The sequence below is a fragment of the Melopsittacus undulatus genome, chromosome 2 (assembly GCF_012275295.1).
Source record: "Melopsittacus undulatus isolate bMelUnd1 chromosome 2, bMelUnd1.mat.Z, whole genome shotgun sequence".
Lineage (NCBI taxonomy): Eukaryota > Metazoa > Chordata > Aves > Psittaciformes > Psittaculidae > Melopsittacus > Melopsittacus undulatus.
Genome location: NC_047528.1, coordinates 75149852 through 75175796, shown reverse-complemented (window position 1 = coordinate 75175796; position 25945 = coordinate 75149852). Strand labels below are relative to the sequence as shown.

General features: G+C 41.0%; 1 protein-coding gene across 1 annotated transcript in view; it reads right to left on the bottom strand.

The window, feature by feature from the left end:
* EGFL6 (EGF like domain multiple 6) overlaps positions 1 to 25026 on the bottom strand; it is a 34661-nt gene extending 9635 nt beyond the window's left edge. Inside the window, exons 1-8 of the mRNA XM_034074549.1 lie at positions 24905 to 25026; positions 20130 to 20242; positions 17924 to 18016; positions 14925 to 15044; positions 11976 to 12095; positions 11349 to 11483; positions 9503 to 9625; positions 2916 to 3245 (exon numbers count right to left, since the gene is read on the bottom strand). Coding sequence (XP_033930440.1) covers positions 2916 to 3245; positions 9503 to 9625; positions 11349 to 11483; positions 11976 to 12095; positions 14925 to 15044; positions 17924 to 18016; positions 20130 to 20242; positions 24905 to 24972 — 1102 coding nt within the window. The 5' untranslated portion in view covers positions 24973 to 25026. The remainder of the gene's footprint in view (positions 1 to 2915; positions 3246 to 9502; positions 9626 to 11348; positions 11484 to 11975; positions 12096 to 14924; positions 15045 to 17923; positions 18017 to 20129; positions 20243 to 24904) is intronic.
* Positions 25027 to 25945: the final 919 nt, after the last annotated feature.

Genomic DNA, 25945 nt, shown 5'->3' with positions numbered 1-25945 from the left:
GTGCTGTGATATTGGTCTAGTATAAGTAAGTGTGCCTAAATAGAGTGCCATGAAGGGGGTTTAGAAACAAATTTATACATAAAACTAGAATTCCACTTTAAACCAGCAGGCTTACCAGGAAGTGCTGTGGATAATGAAATAGATGAGATTTGAGAGCTATCTGAGAATCATGGAATCATAGAATAGTTAGGGTTGGAAAGGATCTTAAGATCATCTAGTTCCAATCTCCCTGCCATGGGCAGGGACACCTCACACTAAACCATGTCACCCAAGGCTCTGTCCAACCTGGCTTTGAACATCGCCAGGGATGGAGCATTCACAGTCTCCCTGGGCAACCCATTCGAGTGCCTCACCACCATCACAGTAAAGAATGTCTTCCTTATATCCAATCTAAACTTCACCTGTTTAAGTTTTAACCCATTGCCCCTTGTGCTATCACTACAAGCACTATCTTCTAGCTATCTCTCTGTGTGAGAGCTTTAGATAGCAAAGAAAGGTAACAGACTGCCACTAAAAGATATAGCAAAGAGCTAGTGAGGTTCCAGCATATGCTTTGGTAGAGTGCACAGCAGTGTAGTGTGTATAATTAGTATTAGTGTACTAATAGTGAGTGTAGCCCTCACCAGATGATCAGATGGACTGGCACATCAGTTCCACAGCAGTGGAGGCAGACATCTATTCACTCTGTCAAACAGGTCTGTTAGCACTGCCCTACCAGTTGCACCAACTAGCTATATCACTTCTTGTTTGGAGCTATCTTGCACTGGGCTTGCTTGGGGCACAAATGAAATTAGCTCAGGTCTGCCTGAAAAGTACCATGTAGGTAGACCCTTGAGTTAGTCTAGAAGTCAATTAAGGGCCAATGAGACCATGAAAGCAACAGAAAGCTTCAGGAGCACATCTGAAAAAGCACTCCAGAAGCTCTCTAGAACAGGTTTGTGGAGTGCTGTTTTATGGGCACCCTTTAGAACAGTACAAAAGCACTGGTAAGCTACTGGTAAGTGACTGTAGTGCTAAAGTAACTTACTAAAACACTGATAGATTTTCCTTACTGAAAATACTAACAGATTTTCCATCATGTGCACTTGGTTTCACCTCTTTGCTTTGGAACTGCTGTACATAAAATTACTTGCAGTGCATTTGGAAATGACATTTTTGTCTGAAAAAAAAACAGCTTCATTTGTAGCTTGGAACTAATTTTCCATTTGTCTGAATTAATGCATGTGCTACTCTTAAAGCTTTAATTCTTTTTTTTATCCTCTGTTAGTGGGACTGTATTTCTTATAAATCATCTGTGGCATCACATTTAGCTCTTTCTGAGGCAGCTATACTGGAAGAATGGATATATAGCAGAATGTATAATATATACATATCAGAATATACATAATGGATAGATAAGCACCCATGTGTTTAAGGGTACTAATTGTGGGCAACTCCTATTTCTTGTTATGGCTATTTGATTTTTCTCTCCCTTGGAAGAAGTCTATGCCTGGTTTTGCCTAAGCAGCGTAGTTAGTCAAAATAAAATAAAACACAAAATTTGGGAAAAGTAACTCGCTGTTTGTAATTCTAACATGTGGAATTCTAAAGTGCTAGAAGCTGCAGCATGTGGGAACTCTCACAAAAATGGTATTTGCTGTCTTTCTAACATTGCTTTCTTGTGTTCAAAGTCCATAAAGAAAAAAACCCAGCCCAAACCAAAACAAAAAACCAGAAAACCAGAATGGGTATTGTAAAAATATCAAGCAGAATACAAGAGGTAGTAAGATGAAGACTAGGCCCCTATATATGCAGTATATCACTATACTGACCTCAAAGAAATATGCCACATCTCTGCTATCACATTGTCCTCTGAAAGAATTACATTTGCCAGATGTCTGTCATCTTTTGAGCCTTTTATCTACAGGTGTGGACTGAGCTCTGAGCATTATTCGCTCACACAGAGGTCTATTTATCAGAAAAGAGTAAGATTAAGAGCAAACATCCTGATTAACTGAGGGACTGCACTTGTTCAGAATGAAGAGCCTAGAACCCATAAGGGTAACAGTTCACTTCTTAGTATTGCCAAATAAACCAGAAAACCAAAACCTCTTCATCATTTTGGTGCTATCAAAGGAAGGGTCTTTGTAATTAACCTATCTGGCTACATGATACTACAGGAGTGTTTTAAGAATGAGTTTCATAAACTGATAAAGTATAGAATATGGAATTTACTTGCAGTTGCCAATACCAGTCTGGATTATGCATGGTACATGAAAAGCACTGAAATGTTAGAAAAATGACAGAATTGAGGTGGTGCACATTAAGTTCACCTCCAGTTTGAGGTAGCATCTGTACAGGCGTTGTTTCCATAACCAAGTGTCTTGGTCTAACTCTTCTATGTACAGAAAGAATATTTCTCACACAGTAAGGATTTTTCCAATACTTTGGTTTTCTCTCATTTTCTATACATCTGAAATTTTTGCAATCAATAGGACAGAATCTTATTTATTAAACTGCACCTTTCTCAGCAGTACAGGTCCTGACTTCATAGAAAATAGTCATTCAAAGTCATTATAAGACTGTATCATAAGGTATAAAAATATAAAAAAAAATTAAGATTCAACAGGTGACCTTAATTTTGACATTTATTAAGTGTTGGGGCTTCACTTTGCTATTTTTAACTGTCGTGTTTTTTTATATCCCCTTCCCCATATGAATAGTAGTTTTCATAAAGGTTCTGTATTTTGATAGTTGGCATTTTTTAATATTTTAAATCTCCATGTAATACTTACTTTTTCCCCCAACAGTATTTTTCTGTGGAAACTTTATTGTGTAGCAAAACAACTATCATAAATTAATACACACATTTAAAAATAATAATTAAGATCTCTAAAAAAGTGTGACCTATTAATTTTTCCTAATTAACTACTTACGAAAGACATCTCCTCTAAGTCTTTGCTCATGGTTGATCTGATTCTCAAAATCTTCATTTTCCTCTTCATCTGACTCTTCTGCCTCCTCTTCTTCAGTAGCTTCAGTTTGTTTCTCCTCCTCACTGTAGCTCCCAACAAGATCAACGCCACCTTTATAGTCCAATAACTGCAACTGTGTCTTAGAAGATGGTGTCACAGCTGCTTCTGAAATTGCATTCTTGATTGTTTCCTGCTTTTTCACACTGTTTTTATGTGCAAGGAGTTTCTTAATTGTGTCCTTAGCTGTTCCAGGGATTCTTGCAATTTCCTTTGCCGACTTTTCAGGGATAACTAGAACCAAGAAGAAAACATTAAATATTCATCTAAGGAATCATTCAGCAATGGCAACATTTAATAAATGGGACCATGGTATCTTTTCAAATGTCCAAAGACTCATACAACAAAATTCTTTAGTACGAGATAAAAGTTCAGCTATGCAGAGAACTCAACTTGTTTAGCTCTGTTGCAGAGATGACCCTCAGTTTGAGTTACAGTGAAAATACAATAGAAATCCTCTACAACAACCTCCTTTAGACTCCTCTGTAGCACAGGCTGCAGAGCCCCTTAGATTAATCATTTTTACACTGGAGCTTGGTTAAGAAAAATCATCCTTCTTCAACCTGTGGACTGCTAAAAGGTGTACGTGGAACTGTGATTCCCTGTGTAACAGATGTCAGCCTACAGCAATGAGCTTTTTTCTTACCCACTTCTGTGATCTTCTCTGGCCTAACTTTCCTTGCACAACAGGCTGCAAGCCACTGAAACAGAGTGCATTTTGAGAGGAAAAATGTCAAGCTGCTCCACCACATCTCATTTATCGCTAAGGGATATTTAGTTATAAGAGGTAACCCCCCCCCCCAAAAAAAAAATCAACCTTGTATATTTCAAATTTGTATTTTACTCTGAAACACAAATTCTGCCAAAAGTGAAAAACTTAGAGTGGGTGAAAGTCAGCTGAGATTGTTCAAATCTGTCAAACAAACAAACAAACAAACAAATCCCCCAAACCAAATCCAGACACCTGAATGCAGGGTTTTGCCATTAAGAAGTATAATAAAGTCAAATATTCTCTCTATGCTTGGGCAAAAATTTCAAAACACTCATTGGTAAGAGGCCATTTTTACATTTACAGGGTAGCCTGATTTTCAAATCATGCTTTCCTTGTCAGTGTATTGAGTTTCAAGTCACAACCCTTTCATTTCCTTTAAAATTATTTTTTTTCTCTACCTAAAATAATCAAACTATGTTTGGATGCTTGAATGAAGAACATTTTTCATAGACCCATTTAAAAATACATTTCTAGGGATGTGGGGAGGCAGGATTGATTTTTCCACCAATAGTGAGACCCAGTAACAGCACAGAGGACTGCTTTAAGATAGTACGTTGGCCAGCTGTTCTCAATGTTCTCTTAAGACAGGAAAATTATCAGTCGATATGAAATGAGGATGGGTTTCAGTTGCATATTATGAAAAACTTGCTTACTATCCTTGCTGTAGGATAATAAAACACAGGAGCAAGACACTTAGATTATTTGAACTGTATCTCTAGAACTTTTTAAAAATTATTAGGCTACCATCTGTCATGAATATACTGGGTATGGTCTGCCTCAAAGCAAAAGAACAGGCAAACTGATCTTTTTAGTCCCTTCCAGATGTACTCTTCTGTCATCTGACAAAGACTGATGTCTCTTTGTGCTGATGGCCAAATCATGACTGAGGGCTAAAGCCAGGACTGCTTTGGATCATATTATTCAAGGTATGTGTACAGTACAAAGCAAATTCAAAGGAGAAATTATGGTAATACTGCAGGTGTGGAAAGTGTCCCTGCCCACAGCAGGGGTTTAGAACTGGACGATCTCTAAGATCCCTTCCAAGCCAAACTGTTCTGTGATTCTAAGATGCTGCCGTTTGAGTCCTTTATGTGAAGCACCTAGGAAATAATGAGAGCTGAGAAGTCCCAGTGTGCTGTACAAAAGCTTTTCAACAGATGGAGGCTATTTCCACCAATGGGTTAGAATAGCCTTATATACTTTTTCTTATCTTTGATTTTCAATCAATACTGATGTTGCAGTGACTAGAGTCTTTTTGGATTGCAAATGGTGAGGAAGTCAGATATTTCAATTTCTCGCTGCTGTTACTGTCTGGTGATTGAATTATCAGGGCAAGAATATGCTCCTGTTTTACTCCTCAGTTTGGAATAATAAAAACTTTATAGTAGTATTTTGGGACAGATGGACTAGACTTGGCTTGTAAACTTGAATTGTACTTTTTTTATGTGTGTTTCTTTTCATCCAAACATATCAGAAGAAAACCACCAGTTAATAAAATAGAACCATAGTTCAGGGAAAAAAGGAAAGTTGCCTGAATTTATATTCATTCCTGGAGAATACAATTCTACTGATCTGAATTTGCCACATTTTATTAATGGCAAATACAACCACATGTTATTTAGTATAGGTACAGAATCAGACGTTGGTGTGCTAACTGGAGCATTCAGTCTTTTTGAAGCTTCTGTTGGAGGCAAAAAGTAAATAGATAGCAATAAGAAAACAGATCAAAATTGAGGATTTTGTTTTTCTTTTCTTTTGGATAAATCTTACAGCCTTCCTTGTCAGATATTTTTAAGTAAACTCTTTACTAATTCTCAACTAAGTAAGACTTTCCTCTGGAGGATGAGGTAACAAAGGATGTAAGGTTCTGTGAATGCAGCAATAAAAATTGCTTAATTCCAAACACATTTCCTCTTGACAATCAGTAACAAGAAACTTCAGACTGTTAATAAAGAGGCTATGGAGATTTTCAAGCCAGGACTGATTGGTCAGCAATCTTAAACATCTGCTATTATTTTCTGCTTTGAAGTTTTTCTAGTGAAATTAAAAATTCTTACAGGTCAACATAATAACCTCTGTGGTGTCAGAAAACCAATCTCCTTCTACGTACAAAACTGAGCTGTGCAGAAAATCAACTGACAGAAGTGACAGAAATAGGGGGATGAAACTCTATGAAACCCCATGCACTTGCACACTCCAGTTTGCTGCTGCAATATGTAAATCTCTATGCTCACGGGGACAAAGAGGAACACCAAGCATGTTTTAGGATGTATCGCTAGTATACTTCTAACCTGTACTCAGCTTTAGAGCACCCAGACATGCAGATTTATGCCTTTATATGACTAACCATAAATTGCAGAAGGAATAATCCAGTGTAAGGGTAGAGCACCTTAAACCTGGTTTGTTCTGTTGAATCCACTGCCTGTGGACTTGCCTGAACTAACAGCTCACCTTCTCTGACAACCCAGGATGGTACAGCTGAAGCGGTAATTTTTCAGGACCCCTTTTCCCAGGACCTGTATATAAATGCACCCGTGTTGCTCGCAAACACTTGTGCATTTTTCTATCTGCATGACTGCATAGAGAATTTTGTAAAGTGAAATTTACTGTACTTCATTCAGGTCTTCCTTATGTATCTTCCATCAGGAAGTGTGCTGGTTAATGCCTCCTGCTCTCATGCGGTTTGTTTATTGCCCTAGTATGAAAATATTTCGGCTTTCAAAGGTATTTTATTCCTTTGAATTTGAGAGAATTAAAGGAAGAGATGGAAAAACAAAGGCAAATGGTGGCTGAGGGCTAAAATTAATCTTTTTTGTCATCAGTCACTGTACGAAATTATGAAACCACAAAAATGGCTTGGTGTAGGATGTCTAATGATGAAGTTGTGAAAGTTGAGATGGAAAATATATAGAGAAAGCAGATGCCAACCCCCATTCATTGTGTAAAGGCAAATACTTAGGGGATGATACAGGAGAGGGATAGACAGTGATCTGTTTTCCTTCCACATACCCTGTGACCGCAGCCGGCACAGACTGGGGCTCTGAACATAAGGGGGTTGCAATATGAGACAGCTTGCTCTGCACTCCAGCAGGCACCGTGCTGCTTTCACCCTCACACCTAGCAATACGCTTAAAAACCTGGTGAGAGACAAGCCTAGGAGACTGGCTTACAAATCCTCTTGTAGCTACCTTTGTAGCTTCTGTATAAAAAGTTGGAGAGAGGATGAGGGGTACAGACAACCATTTACTGTGTTTAATCTGTAGATGTTCAGATTAGGTCAGCAGGACATTTTCAGAAATCATTCTGAAAGTTCTCGACCTCTTTTGGATAGTCTTAAGAGAGTCTGAAAGCTTCCATAGATCAGTTAAAACAGATTCTAGACTATTATTCCCTTTAAAGCATCATGGAATATGATATACCAACATATATTCCTAGCCTTTTTAATTTCTAAAATTCTCACCATGTTACTCAGGGAAGGATGCTCTGAGAAATCAGGGCAACTTTGTCACACTGGACTTATGCTTAATACATGACTACAACAGCCAGTGATGCTTCCAGGAGGAAATGTGAGGTGACAAAAGCCTAAGTGTTATTCATTAAAGGATTACAGCAGTATTTCGCTCTATACTGAATTGTAAGAATCTTGCCAGGGATGTTACCAGAATTGCTTTTTAAACTTTGAAATTTTATTATGTCAGACCCAACTTTTCTCAGGACTGGCAAATTAACAAGAAAGCAAAATCTACTCTGCCTTGGTGAGGCCGCATCTGGATTATTGCGTCCAGTTCTGGGCCCCTCAGTTCAAGGACAGGGAATTGCTTGAAAGAGTCCAGCGCAGAGCCACAAAGATGATTAAGGGAGTGGAACACCTCCCTTATGAGGAGAGGCTGAGGGAACTGGGTCTCTTTAGCTTGGAGGAGACTGAGCGGTGACCTCATCAGTGTTTACAAATATGTAAAGGGTGGGTGTCAGGATGATGGAGATAGGCTTTTTTCAGTGATATCCAGTGGCAGGACAAGGGACAATGGGTGTAAACTGGAGCATAGGAGGTTCCACGTTAACATCAGGAAGAACTTCTTTACTGTAAGAGTGAGAGAGCACTGGAACAGGTTGCCATGGGGGGGTTGTGGACTCTCCTACATTGGAGATACTCAAGGCCTGCCTGGACAAGTTCCTGTGTGATGTACTCTAGGTTACCCTGCTCTTGCAGGGGGGTTGGACTAGATGATCTTTGGAGGTCCCTTCCAACCCTTGGGATTCTGTGATTATATATGGGGTTTAAGGGCTACCCTATGAGCAAAAAAGAACATGAGTAATACAATAGGCACACAGAGAATTCACATGAGTTTGTATTGCCATTTAGGTATCCTGCAAAGCTTAACAAAGAATAGCCATCTCCCCCTCCAGAGTATCAATGCAGAGCTCTGCCTAAAAGTTGTTGGCTTTAAGTTAATACTGCTTTTCCCTGTTATTTTGCAGTGTCTTACCAAAAAAGTGAACAAAAAATAGGTTCATTCCCCTCCCCCCCCCCGAATCTTAATTGTCTATGGAATCCTGGGAGACTCTATTCTTAACTGAAAGCTGAAATACACACAGAAGCATGTGGTGAGGGAAGCGTGGTTTTTCAATGCACAATAGGAAATCAGGAAACACATGAACCTGAGAACAGCAACAGATTACAGGAAGATGGAGGCCAGATGTGGAAATGGGTAGAACCCTTTCAGGGAGCATTTGAAGATTACATTTCTATGGATTCTCAAATGAAATGTGTGCTAGAGACAGTTTGGTAACAGCCTCCCATGTTTCATGCATATAGGAGTGTTAAATGGCAAAAGGGTGCCTGAACAATCACAGGTCTTATCCATACAAGCAGCACTGTTTTCAGCCTGATGTTTCAGGCAGCTTTCTCCTAAGTTTGTATTGACATACAAATTAAACAAAACAATTTCCCCCACTTTCTGTACAAAAGTGAATTTTATGTTATCTTACTTACTAGGTTACTTGGTAGCATGAGAACATGAAGCCATAGAAATTTCATTATAATCAATGTGCTTAGTTACTTTCATTTCATACTCTGAAAATTAAGCTATAGATTAAAATGTCTTTCATTTGTTACAAAAAGCTAATACTGCTGCCATGGTAGCTGGTTTGCTACATAGTAGAGACAGTTGCTAGAAAGAATTAATACTTCCCTGTGAAAATGAGGTTCTCACCCTGTGGGAATAATTATACGGAGTATTGAGGACATATTTAAGAAGCCTTTTTTTTAGCTGCAGCACAATCCCAGGCCCAACTGCTTGGAGCTGGGATGGGCTGCAGGAGCTGCAGCCACTGCCACCCAAAGAAATGTGAAGCTACAGCCTCCAGCCTCCGAATTCCCAGGATGGTGTTCTCATCCCATTAAACCCAATAACAAACCTTCCTTTGGCTTCCATAAAGTCGGTGTTCCCTGTTTCTTCAGGACAAATTGTCTTCTCTGTTCTACTTGCAATTCCTAGTGGCACTATGAGACTTGGGGACTCAGAGACAAATTGAATTTGAACAATACTTGTATGCACTATTCAATGACTGGTACAATCAATATATTATTTTATGGAGGAGTCTTGCTTGATTGGTATTGAAGCACTTTCAGTGTGACATTTCCTAGAAAATGCCTTATAACCATCAATAATTGGAGAAAACCAACATATCTCTGTTCCTGACATCCAATAGTACTCACCAGCACAATCAAATCCACTTCCTCGGTAGCCCTGTTTACATTTGCATTTGAAAGATCCTTCGGTGTTGAGGCACTCTGCATGGAGGTTACACCTGTGTGTATTTGTCACACATTCATTTACATCTAGGAAAGACAGAAAGGCTTCAGTGAAATCTGTGTTGAAACCCAAGCTTCATGACAGCCTGTTTGTGCTGTCCATCTGCTTCCAGGTATTGTAAGTACTAATGTTAGACCAAGTTGGTCCAGAGACCATCAGAGGCAGAAGAATTCACTCTAGCCTAATATCAGCTCCAACTACACAACTATTGGCATTTGCATTCATGGAAATTATAGAGCATCCCAGTAAAGGCAAAGTGAGCACAGTGGTTTTCTGACTGAGAACAGGATTCAGACCCACTCTATTAACAAAATTCAAAAGGCCCCAAGAAAATGCGTGATATCAATTAAAGAAGCATTCACAAATCCTTCTGATTCTTTCATTCACTCCAGAAGAAATTCAATGGAAAGTAGCCCTGAGCATGCCCAGATATTGAGATCTTCTCTCTACCTCTAACGTTCCAGCTGTATGCTGTATGAAAAAGTATAATCAGGAATAATTCCATAGAAAATACTGCATTCAACTGAAGGCAAATTGTACAGGCATCAAGAGTAACTGACTGTGTTCTCCTTTTCCCTTTTGTTACATTACAAAGGTGTTTCTGATTTCTCCCACAAGAGGGAGTCACGTTGATGCACACCCTCTGCATTTTATCCAGATTGCTTCACTTTTATCAGCTGACAGGTCCTCTCATAATGTAAGTCAGCTAGGAGACAAGTAGCAGGAAGACTGACTCGAAAATAGGGTATGTCTGAGAGCAAGATTCAGCTTTGCAGATAAAATCCTGACTACTGAGACCTGCCCAGTTTTTCCCCCATGCATACATATTGCAAGAAAAAGTATCTTTTCTATTTTAAGGTTGTCAGGGTTTACATACAACAGGAAATGCAAACTTGAGTCTCAAAACCTGCATTATGATCTCTCTCCCACTCTGAAGGCCCAATACCAAGCAAATATAACCGAAAGTCATGAATTCTGTTTTGTATGGACTTCCTCAACCCACTCAGTGGAGTCAACTGCTTGAACAATACTGCTGCAGTAATTTGCCTTATGATGTTTTTCCACCATTCAGCTAATGAATTGAAATAGGAGCAAAGGTGCTTTGACATTTGTTTTAACAGCTGGGCATGTCCAGATAACTTTTTGCCTCTATTTATTTTTGTTTGGGAGAAACCTAGGCATGCAACAGAGACCTGAAAAGCAATTAAAACCTACTCTTTTCATACTTTTTTGGTTTTAAGTACTCTACTCTCCATCCAAACAACTGCTTTTATAGTCATGAAGGCACTTGATTCACATTCCTCATTAATGACACAAAATAAACAAACAAACACACCCCACACTCCCCCCCCCCCAAAGAAAAAAAACCCACCCAAACCATTGTGGGACTGCTCATTCATCACGGGTTGCATGCTGAGAGAACAGAAAATGGCTCTTTAACTAAACCTGTACCAGAAGTAGCACTTCTTTTTGGTCAAATATCGCTAACTTGCTATTAGCCCTTCCACATGTTGGCTTGGTACAATGAGGCAATATCATTTGCAAGTGTCAATGCTTAGGTTTTCACTAAGAGAAAACCCAGAAAAAACTTCAAAGTGCTATCAAGAATATTATTAGTGAGACATCTTTTATTCATTTTTAAGGCAGTATCCCCAGACTAGGCCAACATGCTTCAGTCAATACCAGGAAAGATGCATGGTGTGACAATGAAAAGGACTGAAAAGGGCAGATTCATGGGCTAAATCTTACCTACACAGTCATAATGGCTGCTGACATATTTCAGTTCATAACCAAGCTGGCACTTGCAGTAGTAGCTTCCAAATGTGTTGATGCATCTGCGGTTGTGAGAGCAGACAGCTTTGCCAGTGGAGCATTCATCAATGTCTAGAGCAGGAGAAGGGATGTTCAGATCCACAAGAAGGCAAAAGTGGAAAGAATGAACTAGTTGGGAAATGGGAATGGTTTGGTCTTGGCTATCACAAGTTGTTTAAAAATAAGTCCTATAATTTCACACTCAGGGATGGCTTCTGCATGTGCTCATATGAATTAAGCAGCAAAATGTGAAATAACTTATGAAAGATTTTGAGACCTAGCACAGTGAAAGCTAGGGTAACTGGCTCTGGAAATGCAGTCCACTGGGGACAATTATTTGCCCTGAAGTCATGGAGCAGGGTCAGGAGGAACTCCAGGAATTCCCTTCTGTCCGAAAAAAAAAGGAAATATCAGAGAATAGTTTAAGAGAAAACCCCAGAAACAGGAATCCGAGAGCATCAGCAGCTCTTCTACTGAATCTCTGCACCTCCCCTTGCTGAACTAAGTTAAGGCATATCAGTTTTCCCATAGAAAGGAAGCTGAGAGTGAGCTCTCTAACCATACCAATGCATGTCCTTCCGTTTGGTCCCAGCTGAAGGCCACCCGATGGACAAAGACACTGCACTTCTCCTTTGACTTCTTCACATCCATATTGGCAGTTCACCATGGCACATGTCCTAGAACCTGTAAGTAGTATTTAATATAACAAAAAGAGCAAAATTCTAGTCTAGGATCACACATGTTAGATCTGGGTGAATGCAGAAAATTAATTAGAACAACAAAATTCCATTCATCACAAATCAAGCTGTTTATACATCAATACATTGGCAATTCAGGAGTCCATAAGATAGTCTCACATCCCCCTTCACTTTTTTCTTTCCTTATCCCCCTTATTCCTTCTTTTTCATTTGATCCCAGTTCTGTGACTTCCTACTAGTACCTTTGAGATTCAGAGACAGAACTGATCAAAGTAGAAGAGTTTTTTTTTTCCATTTTCCATAGAAACAGTTATACCTTACAGAAAACTGTTATTCATTAGTGAAATGTTTTTATTGTTTACCATGAAATATACTTCCAGGATAGAATTTGATTTTAAAAACTATTAAGCCTGATGGACTTGGAAACTGTGGTTTATTTTGACATTTTATGGGACAAATATCTGAATCTAGTGGGGGACTAGCCAGAACACAAGTTTTGGTTGGCACAGATTGGTTAAGAGTCTGAATTATTTGAGATGATTCTTGATTAGCATCTGAATAGAAATGTAGGTGGCCAGGTCCTGTCTGAAAGACTTATGCAAGATTAGAAAACTAGGAGAAATGCAGAGTTTGAGTGATTTTGTCTAAGGTACTAACCTCCTAACTGTTAAACAATGGTTCTCTGTGGCTCAAAGCCACATTCTTCTGATACGCTTCTTCTAGCTCCTTGGTCCCTTGCCATGGTTGCAGATAAGCCTGACTGCTCAGACAAGGTGGACTTCATCTTTCTAAGGAGTCTTACATCATTATAAATTTAATTGGAAAGAAAATAGGGTGATGAAAATTATACAGTTGGTTAAACAACCTACCGTTTAAACCCAGCACAAGCTTAAATTAGCATCAAGTTAAAAGGGAGGCTACTAAATTTAATCAAGAATAATTTCTACTTGAGCAAATAATTTTCATAATCAAAAACTTTCATAATTACAGTTTCTGCTGAAGAAAATAAAGGCTCATTGGAACTAGAAGATGGCAGATGGGTTGGGTTAATGAAGCACAACTTGATGCACCTTTCTTCCTTCCTTCCTTAACTAGAGCTGTGAAGAATGAAAACTTCCCTTCTATGGGAAACTTGTTTAGTCCCCTGAAATTTGGTTTCATTTTGTTTCCATGTGCCAAAGTGAAAGGGAAGCTTTAGGGCTCAGAGCTGCTCAAACCATTTTTTCATACATAGTTGACACTGTTCACCACTGCCACTGAGAAATCCAACATTTTGTGCTGCCTTAAGCAAGGGATGGTGCAACTACCCATTTGGTACAAATGCAGAGTTTCTTTAATAGGAATTGAGTCCTGAACTATGACTGGCTTAAAACTAGTGCAGCAAAAACGTTAATTTACAGACTGGATCTAATTTTCCAACTTGGTTCAGAAGCATGGCTGCAGCAAGTGTTTGTGTGCAGAGGAGTGGGACTGAGGAATGGATGGGACAAAGCTTCTGCTGGGCTCCATGGATAGTTTCTTTCAGCTGCAGTTCTGCCTCCTGCCAGCTTCAGCTGTCCATCAGACAGTGGCTTTCCTGATAACTGCTTGGCAATGATGTCAGAAGATACACAAATCAACTTGGATGAAACAAAAGGAATATATATCCATTTCTCAGGTATCTCAGGATGCTGCAGCTGTTGTCTACTGTAATGCAGGGAAGGAAACCCCCCAAAGGCTCTGGCCTCAGCCACCTTTCGTGGTAATTTCACTCTCCCTGTGATAAGAGAGAGAGAATAGGAGCTCTGGCTTTCCTTCCTGTCCTGGAGCTGCACTCCTGCACGAGTTTGCCAAAGCTGGATATTTTTCCAATTATTCCAAGACTGGCAGCAAACTCCTCAGATGGACACCCTGCCCAGTGAATGGTTGTCTCCAGGGTTTGGAAATCAAAGGTTTTCAGAGTGTGTGATTTTCTGTCATATTCATGGGATAGATGGTGCTGCACCCCATACAGCTAGGTCCACTGGTACAGGACAGACTTTCAAGCAGATTGTTACACTGCTCAGACAAAGTAGCTTCCTTGTCTAACTGATGCATCTGCCCCAGACCACTGGACTCCATAAAGGTCTGCCCCAGAACACTGGTCTCCATAAAGGACTCCATAAACGGTTTTATGAAATTCAAAGCCAAAACCCTTGTATAGAACAGCTCAGGTGAAGAAAAGTATTTTCTACAAACAAAACAGTGTTATTGAAAAGTAAGAATCTTCCTCAGGTCTGAAAAATCAGGTTGGCTAAGAAAGCAGAATGGTTTCCATTACATGCTAGCTTAAAGACAACGAAAATAGGTAGAAATACAGTTTAGATAAGCCTTAGCTCAAGGAAAAAGTATTTGCAAGAAACTGGTGGCAACTATAGGAAACATATCAACGCACAGACAAATTAAATTGGTCAGGGAGCACAGAAAGTTAAAGCAAGGAATAATGACATGAAATTCAGCACAGTAAAAAGTAGATTAGATTGGTGCTTTGCTTGGATAGATTAATGTATCCTTATTTAACAGATGAACCAAGATAGCACCAAGATTATACTAGCTATCCTTCATTTGAGTTAATACTATCAGAGATTTTTACTTCTAGCAGGACCAAAATACAAGTTTACTTTATCCATGTACTGCCAAATATAAAGCTTCTGTCAGTTGCTGACAGTACCAGAAAGCTGAGGCAAAGACTGTATCCTGAATGTGCTAAATCCATTCATCACGAGAAGAAAATCTGCTGGGATCAAATATGATTAGATGCTTTTGGTGTGCCTGTCCTATCAGCTTTATTACTTACTTGCACATGTGCCATCTGGCATAAGCATGTACCCGTTGAGACAATAGCACTTATAGCTGCCATGTGTATTCATACATCTGTGCTCACAGGGACGTGGTTTCAGTCCACATTCATTCAGATCTGTGGAAATCATTGGAACAAAGTGAGTGCTGGGTTTGTATATTCATACATATAGGTGGATAATACTGCCTAATGCCTTGAATTCCCCACAGTAAAATTGCCTGGACTGAATATGAGCCAGCCTCTTGCAAGACGAGAGCTTAGCAAATCATCTGGCTGAAAGACCACTAGCAAAACTAACACACGCAGCCTCCTACACCTGAAAAACTAATGCAAACTCTAGCCACATCTGGCAGCTCAGCAGGGAGAAATGGAGGGGTGGGAAGAGAATTGCAGTTAGTCTCTTTTCTGGGAGTTATTTTTCTGGATTTCCCTGATTCTAGCTGGAGATTTTAGCCCTCTAGCTGACCTCTGTACTAAGAAGGAAAAAATATGAGATGAAGAGGAGCAAATCAGCTTGAGATAAAGTGAAACAAAGATTTTTTCTTCTTTTTATTTTTAATTCTCTGAGATGCACGTTGGCACCAACATTATCAGTAGTGTAAATGAAATACAATACATGATAAGAATTATGTGACTTTAAGAATAAAAGGACAAATCTCAAAAATCTCAAAATCCTGTTTATAAAAGCATCCTAAATCCTTTCCAATATCCAGGATTTAAAAGGCTTTGCAGAAACTAAATTAATTTCAATTTCCCAGTAGCTATCCTGCATAGGGAGAAAACTAGAATCCTAAAAAGTTTAATTTTTGTGGTATAGGCAGAGCAGTGCTGACAATAGTATAGACTCTATGACAAGGGGACAATATCCGTGCTTGTGACTTCTGTGAACTGACAGCTTGTATTTTGAAACCTGACTAGCAAGCAGATGGAACCCATTAGCAGAACGTACTAGCACACATAGCCTGTTAAACCTGCGTTTAATGACACATATGACAAATAATATAATTTCAGTAAAGATACAAGTCCTTCAGCAGGCTGAACTTATGTAGCTCCACTTCTAAATGGGAGCAGCATCTGTTTGCGTGTCTATGTGCCCAGCAGACTACAGAAAAACTCCAAATCATTGCAAGCATAAGCAAGTATAACTGTGGGGCTTTATACACGTGCAGAAGTGTTTGTTACAGCTCTGTCTAGGGAACAAACGTAGGGTTTCATTCTATTACTTGGACATAGGGTCTGTTTGAGAAAGGACGACCTCTCAGCTTGCAAATCCTATTGGACTTTTGTGTTACTGTGGTTGCACTAAATAACTGAGACTCTCTTAACAAAGAAACTAGAGAGCAAACCAGGGAACGAAAAGTTATTCCACTTAGGCCATACATTTTCAAAAGTGCTTAGCTGCATCCACCTTGCACAATGCACAGTAATGCTCAGATAGCACACATAGCTCTAAAAGACAACCTATGGAGATAAGGGTAACTTAGCTCAGACTTGGTGACAGACTAATCCCCTTATCTCTGTTATTTCAGTTAGCTCATGTTAAGCTTGCTCAGCAATGCATTCTGCTGTACTGGCATACCAAGGCTCTGCATCTGCCAGTAACTTTAAAGTTGCTCTGAGCATTCCAGGCTGCTAGAACATGACCACTTATATAGCTATACTATTGAAATAGCTCTGGGACATTTCTGGCCTGTGCCAGCCATCACTTTGCTACAAAATTCCTGGCTGTGCTTCAGAAGGTGAAACAGGGAGCTAACAGGCAATTTGCACATGTAGGTCTGTGCGGTGCTTTCACCAAACCTCAGACTCTGCATCTGCTGCAAGTGCACAGAACTGATCTGCTTGTCTGTGGAAGGCATATGAAACGCAGCTGGACTTGCTGCACAGAAAACACCTAGAAGCTGGGGGCTTCTCTGCTGCCTTTCAGTAACATTTAAGCTGTGAAATAATTCTGAGGTTGAACTTCTGGGTTTAGAGGCTGAAGTTGTATACCTACACATCTATTACGCACAACCACAGCCTCCTCCCTAGTGGTACTGAGAAATTGACTTTCCCTGTGAGTGACATCAAAAGTGCAAAAGATGGCATTTTCCAAAATACTTAACAGTATATCTTTATAGCATCTTGTTTGAGAGATACTTTGTAATAAATGGGTTGCTTTGATTCTAAAACATGTGTATGTAGTAGATGTCAATGCAGTGGTTTTGAGCAAAAGCCGCAGGTGCTAATGAAAGTAGCAAAGGTAGACCCACCTGTTTGTGTGGCCTTTAGTCACGCTTCCCTCAAGCCCCTACAGTTCACCCATCTGCACTACAGCAGGATGGCCTCTCTCCATGCATAGTGACCTGCTCCTTTCATAGGATCCAACACAGGGGTCTCATATACTGGAACATGAAAAAAAGGCCGAGTTCCCACCAGTATGTTGGCTGAAATACTTCCATGTCTAATTGCACGTTTATGGTGGGGAATGTGGTGCATTCAAAGTTTCTGAATATGCAATTCGAAAACCTCCCAATTCTGGTTCTCAGAAATACCAATCAACATGTGCAAACAGATGGATTGGCCTAGGTAGCTTGAGAAATTACATATCCAGCACATAATTGCATGTCTTTCTGATGAGAAGCTTAGTTAAGAAAATAACATGGGTTGCTAGTTAAGAAAATAACATTGGTTCTGGATTTGGCTTCCATCTCTTCTAATAATTTTCTATAAAATTTCTCTATGCCTTAATCCTCTGCTATAAACATGACAGTTTGCCCTTGTCATTAGCCCATAGGAGATACATGATACAGGTGCAAACTTCTGTGTGTTGAAGGGAGGCCCAGAGCTAGCCTGGGATGCTGGAGATGCAAGAATCTTAAACTCTAAGTTCTTCCATGTAGACAAGAAAATATTTTGGTTTACAATTTTGGAAGATGAGACAATCTCCAGTACAAGACAAGGAGACAGAACATCAAGAGTTTGCTTTCTGAAGTAATACCCCCATGTGCACAAACCTTGATTACAGGTTTTCCCGGTAAATCCAAGGAAACATTTACATTTGTTTGGTCCCATGCACTCGCCGTACTTGCAGCCATGTCCACAGATAGCTGGCGAAGTCAGGCAGGGAAAGGAAAGAGAAAAAGAGTTAGAAATACTGTATTTGAGAACTTTAGCCCTGCCTAGTTGCCTGAAAACTTGTTGCACAAGTTCAGCATTCTCCATATGTCTCTGTCTAGTTTGGGCATGGTAGCTGCTGGTCAGCACTTCTGCTTCAGAAATGTGACACTAACACAGATGGGGGGGGGGGGCTTTTCCAGGTTTGTAAAGGCACAGTGAAGAAGGGACTCCTTTTAGCTCTCTCCCTCATGTTTTTCTGCCATGATTATGATTCACATTTAGTTTTTTACTCTTGCCTTTTTCCTGTTTTAAGAAGCCTATATGAGAAGCAGCTGGCCAGCAGCTTGACTTGCTACACCTGGCATCTGGAGTAGGGAAGAAGCAACAGCACTTTCCTGCCAAAGCAGATATGTTATCCTACAGCAATTTTCCAGTCTTGGACCTCCTCAGTTGCAGCCAAGGAATATGTCTGTCCCATGCTGGAACATCCAAAGCACAACTGTCAAATGATCAGGCAATTGTCTTTAACACAGATGCCAATACACATAATTGCATCAGGTTTACAAAGATTTAAGAGTGCTATGCTTATCCTGGATACATTAAAAAGTAAAAATTTTCTAACTCAGCCCTCTGGACCATTTGCCAGAAATTAAATGCTGACTTTTATAAGGTTTAAGGTTCCTAAAGTCAATGTGATTGTCAACATGAGTGTCATTTAGGAAAATGAAACCAAACATGAATTTAAATCAGGACTAGCTCTGGAAAAACAGCAAAAAAGTATGCACCAGGCATAACATTTTGCTACCCTGTGTAATTAAACTGCTGTGCAAACTATAGGAAGTAGAAAAGTCACAGTGTTATTTACTGTATAGTAAAATTCATACTTCTGAATTCCAGTATATTTCCTACATTTAAAGATTCAGTCAGGTATACTGATCCACTAACTCTAGAGATTCAGGTTTTTTTAAACACAACCTCTATGCCTGAATGCAACATAGCATACTGCAAGACCAGCTGAGTATTAGCACTGAAGCAGACAACACTGCTGCATCTGGATTTACAACGCAGAATTACATTATAGCTAGCTTAAAGTAATCTGTAAAAAAAAAATCTTAAAAGCTTATAAAAACTGTGTTTTAGTATTAAAGAAACCCACTGCTTTAAGCCAAGACAACATTCTGCACTGGCTGGTCAAAGCTGTAGTTGCCAATTGTTCCTACAGGTACTTACTGGCATCAAAACAGAGGTGCTAGTAAACAATGCAGAAGTATTAATGAAAGTATTAGTTACCTTTTTCTTTTTTTTTTCTTTTTTTTTTTTAAACTGTCATGTTATATACATACAAAGCAGAGACATTTTGGCATTTTTTCCCTTTAGATACCACTATGTAGATTTTCAGCAATGAATAACTAAGCTTTATTCAAATTCACCAGATATACAATGCTGAATGTTCTGGGACAACAGGTGCACCATCTGAAAAAGATTCCTAAAACATATATTTTATGATTTTGCTGCATTTTGCCCAATCACAGCAAGAGAGAGATTCGACAACACCTTATCCTTGGAATCTATAGACCTTTCACAAATTAGAAATGTTTTAAGAGTCACTGACTGTTCATTAAGCCAAAAGTTCACAGACCAGGATACTGGCAAGCTCACTAAGCTTGGGTTTTATTTATATTTTTAAAAGGGTAAAACTCCCTGGTTCTCAGAGGCTGTGTATTCTGAAGATAAAGGATACCAGCCAAGAGAAAAACATTTTTAGGAGTCCATATGTAGCCTCGGAAAGCACTGCATTTTTGGCACTTAGCAGCTGTAATGGTATAGGCACTGACCAGGGCTGTGCAGGGGGTGAGAACAGATGGTCCCTTTTAGACCTAAGAATTTTTAAATACATCTTTTACGGTTTGGTGTTATTTACACAGAGCTCTGCTTTTTTGATGATAGAGTCTCTCAAACATATTTTATATATTGTTACAGTTAAGAGACTTTACTCCTTGGAATGTTTCTTCCTGTAACTTCTGTCAGACATATACGAAATATCCTTATTAGTACTAAATACGCAGTGATGAAGAGGAAACAAGCATAAAGAGTTAATGTTACCTTCACATTGGCCTTTGTTGTTCTTTTTCCAGCCATAACAGCAATCCAACCTGGAACCATATCGACACATCCCAGGCTGGCTCACAGCTACCAGTTGCCCACGAACTCTTGAGCTGCGTAAGGAAGGATAAACACTAGCTCCAGCAGGCAAATGCACTTTAATCCATTGCTCCGTATACTCCGTTGTACATTTCCCTTATATTTTATCCACCATCAGGCATTTTCATTTCACCAAGCCTAGAGCAGTGTTCCTAGACAGGAATGCAAAGTTGCATTTGGTTGGAGAACAGGGGAGATGGGAAAGTTTCACCTGCAGTAAATGAACCATGGAACATAAATCCTTTCTAATGAGAAACATGTCAAAGGCAAAAAGGATAGCCAGGTCTCCTGCTAGAATGAGTCATTTTTAGTATCAGTCAGTGAAGTGAAAGGGGCTGCTTCAGCTTGCATCACATGAAGAATCTGGACCAAATATATGATGCCATACCTGACAGTGCTATTGCTTTGGATGATGAAATACTGATTCTGCCAAAAAAATGTTTCTGAACATCAGCCAGCCCCATAAAAAGCTAGTGATTTGCAGACTCATGACCACTGCATATGTGCAACTTAACTGCAGAAATGCAGACAGACCTGTGAATTCTGATTGCACAGTTCTTAACATCCATGCTGAAGAAATATGTTTTATATATGATCATAAAAGCTACAAAGAATTACCTCTGTTTTGCAGAGGATTATAGTTCAGCTCAGTTGAACAAACTCAAAGAAGCTCAACATGACCTGCCAATGTGAGCCTGCAGACCAGAAAGCCAACCATATGCTGCACCAAAAGGAGCATGACCAGCAGACGGAGAGGTGATTCTGCTCATCTACTCTGCTCTACCTGAAGTACTGTGTTCAGCTCTGGGGCCACCAGTATAAGAAGGATGTGGATCTGCCTGAGCAGCATCACAAAGATGGTCAGAGGGCTGAAGCACCTATCCTGTGAAAAGAGGCTTAGAGAGCTGTGATTGTTCAGCCTGGAGAAGGCTCCACTCAGACTTTATAGCAGACTTCCAGTACCTAAAGGGAGCCTACAATAGAGAGGGGCTTTTTACAATGGCATGTAGTGATAGGACAAGGGAGGATGGATTTAAACTGAAAGAGGGCAGATTTAGGTTAGATGCCAAGAAGAAATTATTTACTGTGAGGATAGTGAAGCACTGGAATATATTTCCCAGAAAAGCTGTGGCAGCCTCATCCCTGGCAGTGTTCAAGGCCAGGATGGATGGAGCCTTAAGCAACCTGGTCTACTGGAAGCTGTCTCTGATCATGGCAAGGGGGCTGGAACTGAATGATCTTGAACATCCCTTCCAACATAAACTATTCTATGATTCCATGAAACCCAAAGCTGAGAAGGGATCTGATTGCTTCCTGTTACATGTCAGGCAGCTCTGGAAGAGAGAAGAAGTTGTTAAGAGAAAGGCCAATTTATATCAATTCGATCTTGTGCTATTGTCCATTAATACTCTGAGGGAGATACAAGAGTATGAACACAGCCACAAGAGGGGTGAGAATATTAAAAAGCACTGAAGAACCAGGAAAACAACTCCTACCTAATTTTAAGATACATGGTCTCTTTCATGAACTGAGAAAGACCTAGTGTTGCTTGTAATCACACGAACATAGATATGAAGTTATGTTCCATCTATTTAGCTGTTGAAAACAATTCTTCCTATATAGAGGATTGTTGCATGAGCAGCAGGCAAACTAAATTGGGTGTGTTACGTGAGGACAGACCTTAAACTTCTATACAGGACCTTTGACTTGCAGTGATTTACTCAATTTGATATTAAAAAAAAGAAAACATGTAGTTATAATAAAACTTGTACAGAAAGTCTGCTTGCTCCACTGATCAATTGGCTAGCTAGATCTTTCAGTGGAGGTTGATTGATAGGGTAGGACTGATATCCCCAATACATTAAATACACAAACAACTGCAAAGGGAAATATTGCAAGTACAGTACTGAGTGAAAGAGGGTAAATAAAGCACACCTGGATGCTGGGACTTGCTTGTCCAACAGAATCTCCCTGCCACCCCCTAAAGCCCTTTTTTGTTGTTTCATTCTATAAAATAAGAAAACAGTTCCACTTTGCATCATTTTCTCAAAACTAGTTCATTACCTAGTCCAAATCCAAGCTACTAGAAATGCCTGTATACCAGTGTGCAGTCAAAAATTGCAGATATAATAACTGTGCTGGTAGCAGTGCTGGATTGTAATCCTTGTTAGCAGCCATTTTACCAGTAACAACTAAAATGAAAAAGTGAAAATCCTAATGGTGGAAAAAGTCACTTGTCATGTTCTCCTGACCAGTGATCATGAGCAGTGTAAGCCCTGCCTGAACTGAGTTATGTGACAGAAGATGAGAGCAAATCTTCAAAAAGCCTGATTTAACCAAGTAGGTGGATAACAGTCAGGTCTGATTTGAGTTAATACAGTTGTTTCCTTGCAGGTCCTATTAATGTTCCGTATTCCATCCTTTACCGAAGTTTTCTCCGGAAAGAAACATCTAAGAGCTTTTTTTCTTCTTTTTTTTTCCTTCAAGATACAGCTGCTGTATAGATTTAGCACACTGTTTCCATAAGGTCTCTACAGGACGCTTCTGGTCAGCTCTTGTGCACACAATAGCTGCCTGCTACAGGGAGGGTGTGGGGAGAGAAGGTCTCATTTATGTTATTAGTAGCTTCCAGTTACTTCAAATACACGATATTATCCCTTTCTTTAGATTTCTTCTACACAAATTCTGGGCAGTGTTGCTAGCAAAAAACAAGTAGCACCAAGACGAAAATTTTGATCTACTGGCATACCCAGGACAAAAAGTTGGTATCTCACAATTTAACAGTTTGAAAGAAAATCCCCAAAACTCTGTGAGTGTATGCCATGCAGAGATGCATTTGACAACTTTGCCAAAAAAAGGTATTGGGGGGGGGGGGGGGGGGGGGGCAGGGATATTGTTGTGTTGGTTGGGTTTTTGTTTTGTTTTTTGGTACATAAATTTGTTTGAAGGGAGACTTCCTTCTAGAAAAAAAAAAAAAATCAGCTACATTCATATTAGATAAAGCCAAACAGGTGTCACCTATAATCTTTAAAGAGCTGCCTTAGATATGCCTGCAGTCAGTTTCAGGCACTCAACAGGACAACAGTCCTGCATCACTGTGAGTCCCTCCCAAAACACAAAAGAAGTTTAGTTTGGGGTTGATCCTTCTTTAAGGCTTCATGCGCTCACCAAACTCCTTAAAGGGAGTGCTCATAGCAGAAGAGTTTAAAGTCCAGGTATGAAAGCTAAGAGACAAAAACAATAATTAATTATTTCAAAATTTATTCAAATTCTATCGCCTGGTCTTTTTTCTTAGCTATTCAGAGCAGACAGGATTTCTTTGTGCTCTTCAATTAGAATCCCTTGTCATCCAAGAGTTCAACCAAGATGTTTGAAAAATCTCTTCTTTCCCCTTCATCCCAATAGAAAAGGCAGAGTGACAATCTTGGTAGAAGACAGAGATGCCACCGCCATCATCCAACATCAACTTGGACAAGACAAGGCTGTAGAGCAAACAGTCTCAGGTAGGTTGTAGGTTTCCTGACTTATTGTGAATGAATATAATTTCTACCAGACACATGGGTCTTGGTTTCAGCTAACTTCAGGCCATACTTTTTTTTTCCTGGAAGAGACAATGCTTTCATATTGCAGTTTTACACCTCTCAAAGTGCTTGAAATGCAAATACACAACATGGAGAAATAATTAACACAAGCTTTTAAAAGAGCTCTGATTTGAGATCAAGTGTATTTTCTTTAAAAACAGGTCTGGATTTGATAAACCCACAGCTCTGGAGGAGCTGACCACTTGGTAGCCCTGCATATGCTGTACCAGAACTCTGCCACTTGTTGATTACAAACATTCCCACTCACAGATGTGATACTGAAGAAATAAACCACACAACATCTTGAAGGCTTCATCCCCAGGTGCTGTTTTTTCAGTGCCCAGTGTTCTTACTTTACTAGCTACTCCCTTGCTGCTGCACTTGTCACCTTTTATTTGTTGCTGGAGAACTAGGAGAGGAAACACTGGAATGCCTTGATCTGGAGCAAAAGTCTTTAATTACTCTCTCAAAATCTCATTCTGTTTCCAGAGTGCACCTGCCTCTGCAGAACACAACTGCCACAGAAGGATGGTTTTAGGCAAACAAAAGACCAGAGCAGCCCACACCTTTCTGTAGGCAGCAGAGCTGTCTTATCATTTGGATCACTGTTTCAAGGCCAGGTTGGATAGGGCGTTGGGCAACCTGCTCTAGTGGAAGGTGTCCCCGCCTGTGGCAGGGGTATTGGAACTGGATGATCTTTAAGGTCCCTTCCAACCCAAACCATTCTGTGATTCTATGATCTTCATGCTGCACTGTGGCTACCATTTCCACCCCAGTAAAAAAGCCCCGCAGCTCGGCTGTGATCCCTGCATGGGAGCGGCACACACACACACAACCAGCAGCAGAGCCTTCGCCGTTCAGCACCACGGAGCTGGGCGCCCTGACAACCGCCCTACACGGCGCTATGGGCACCTGCCCGCAGCACACTGCTGGGGTACGGGCTCACACCAAAGCACCAGCGGGCGAGCACGGCAGCCCCGGACCGGCCACCCGCGGAGCCGCCGGCCGAGGGCCAGGACCCAGCCCCGCATGGGAGAGGGGCATCGATCCCTGACCCTCTCCCTCCCTCCTCCCCGCCGCGCTGTCCGTGCTCACCTGCCCGCAGCGACCACCGAGGCGGCGAGGAGGGCGGTGAGCAGGGCACCCCCTGGCGCCGGCACCATCGCCCAGCCGCCGGGAGCCGGCCCCAGCCCCGGCCCCGAAGCGGTGAGGCAGCGGCTGGCTGGCCCTTGGCGGCGGGGAGAGAGGAGCGGAGAGCGGGGAGACGGCGGGACCGGGCTGTTTAACAGGGCGGGGAGGGGCGGAGAGGGGCCGCCTCCGGCCGCGATCGTCCCGCACCTCCCGCACGCCGCGGGTTGGGGTGGGCAGCGACCCCCGGTGGGAGGAGAGCGGAGCCAGGACCGGGCTGGGGGAATTCCGGCTCAGCCGGGGAGAGGGCAGGCTGCAGCTCGGGGACAGTGTACGGGCATGGGGCCACGGCCGTGTCCACTTGGGAAAGGCACGACAGCCCGGCGGGCGGCACGGCCCCTGTCCCGAGGCTCAGCGCGGCCGCCGCTGCAGGCTTGATCCCCCCAATACCCGGCGGTGTCCCTCAGGCTCTGCCCAGCAGGGACCCACCCTCTGCCGTGGCAGCCCTGAGAAGGGTGCAGAAACCCGGGAAATAACGGGTTTTTAAGGTTTGCCGTTCAGCTGCAGGACATTCCGTGGACAAACTCCGCTTTGGCTGCTAAGGCAACTGATCCTGCGCTAAGATTTCATTTAAGCTGCTGAAGCTAATCGGTTATGTTACTTCTTGCTAGCTGGTCCTTCGGCTTTAGTGTTGCTGTCGCGATATGTGAACTACCTCACCCCTTGTATATCCTCCTAGGGTAATGCTTGCACTTCGGGGGTGATGGATTTCATATTAGGCTTTTTATTTTCAAGATCAACTAAGAATTCTGTGTCTTTGCAGTGATGGAAAAATTTGGTTAAGATGTGACTGATGTTTGCCGGCAAATTAAGAAATTCTCTGTGCCATACTGGTCTGCTACGTTCTTCCAGTGCTATGTCTCTTGTTGCCTTCTTCATACTATAAAAGCACCCAGCAGGAGAAGGATATGTCTGGTCTTTCATTTTTTTTCCCTTCTTTCTTTTTCT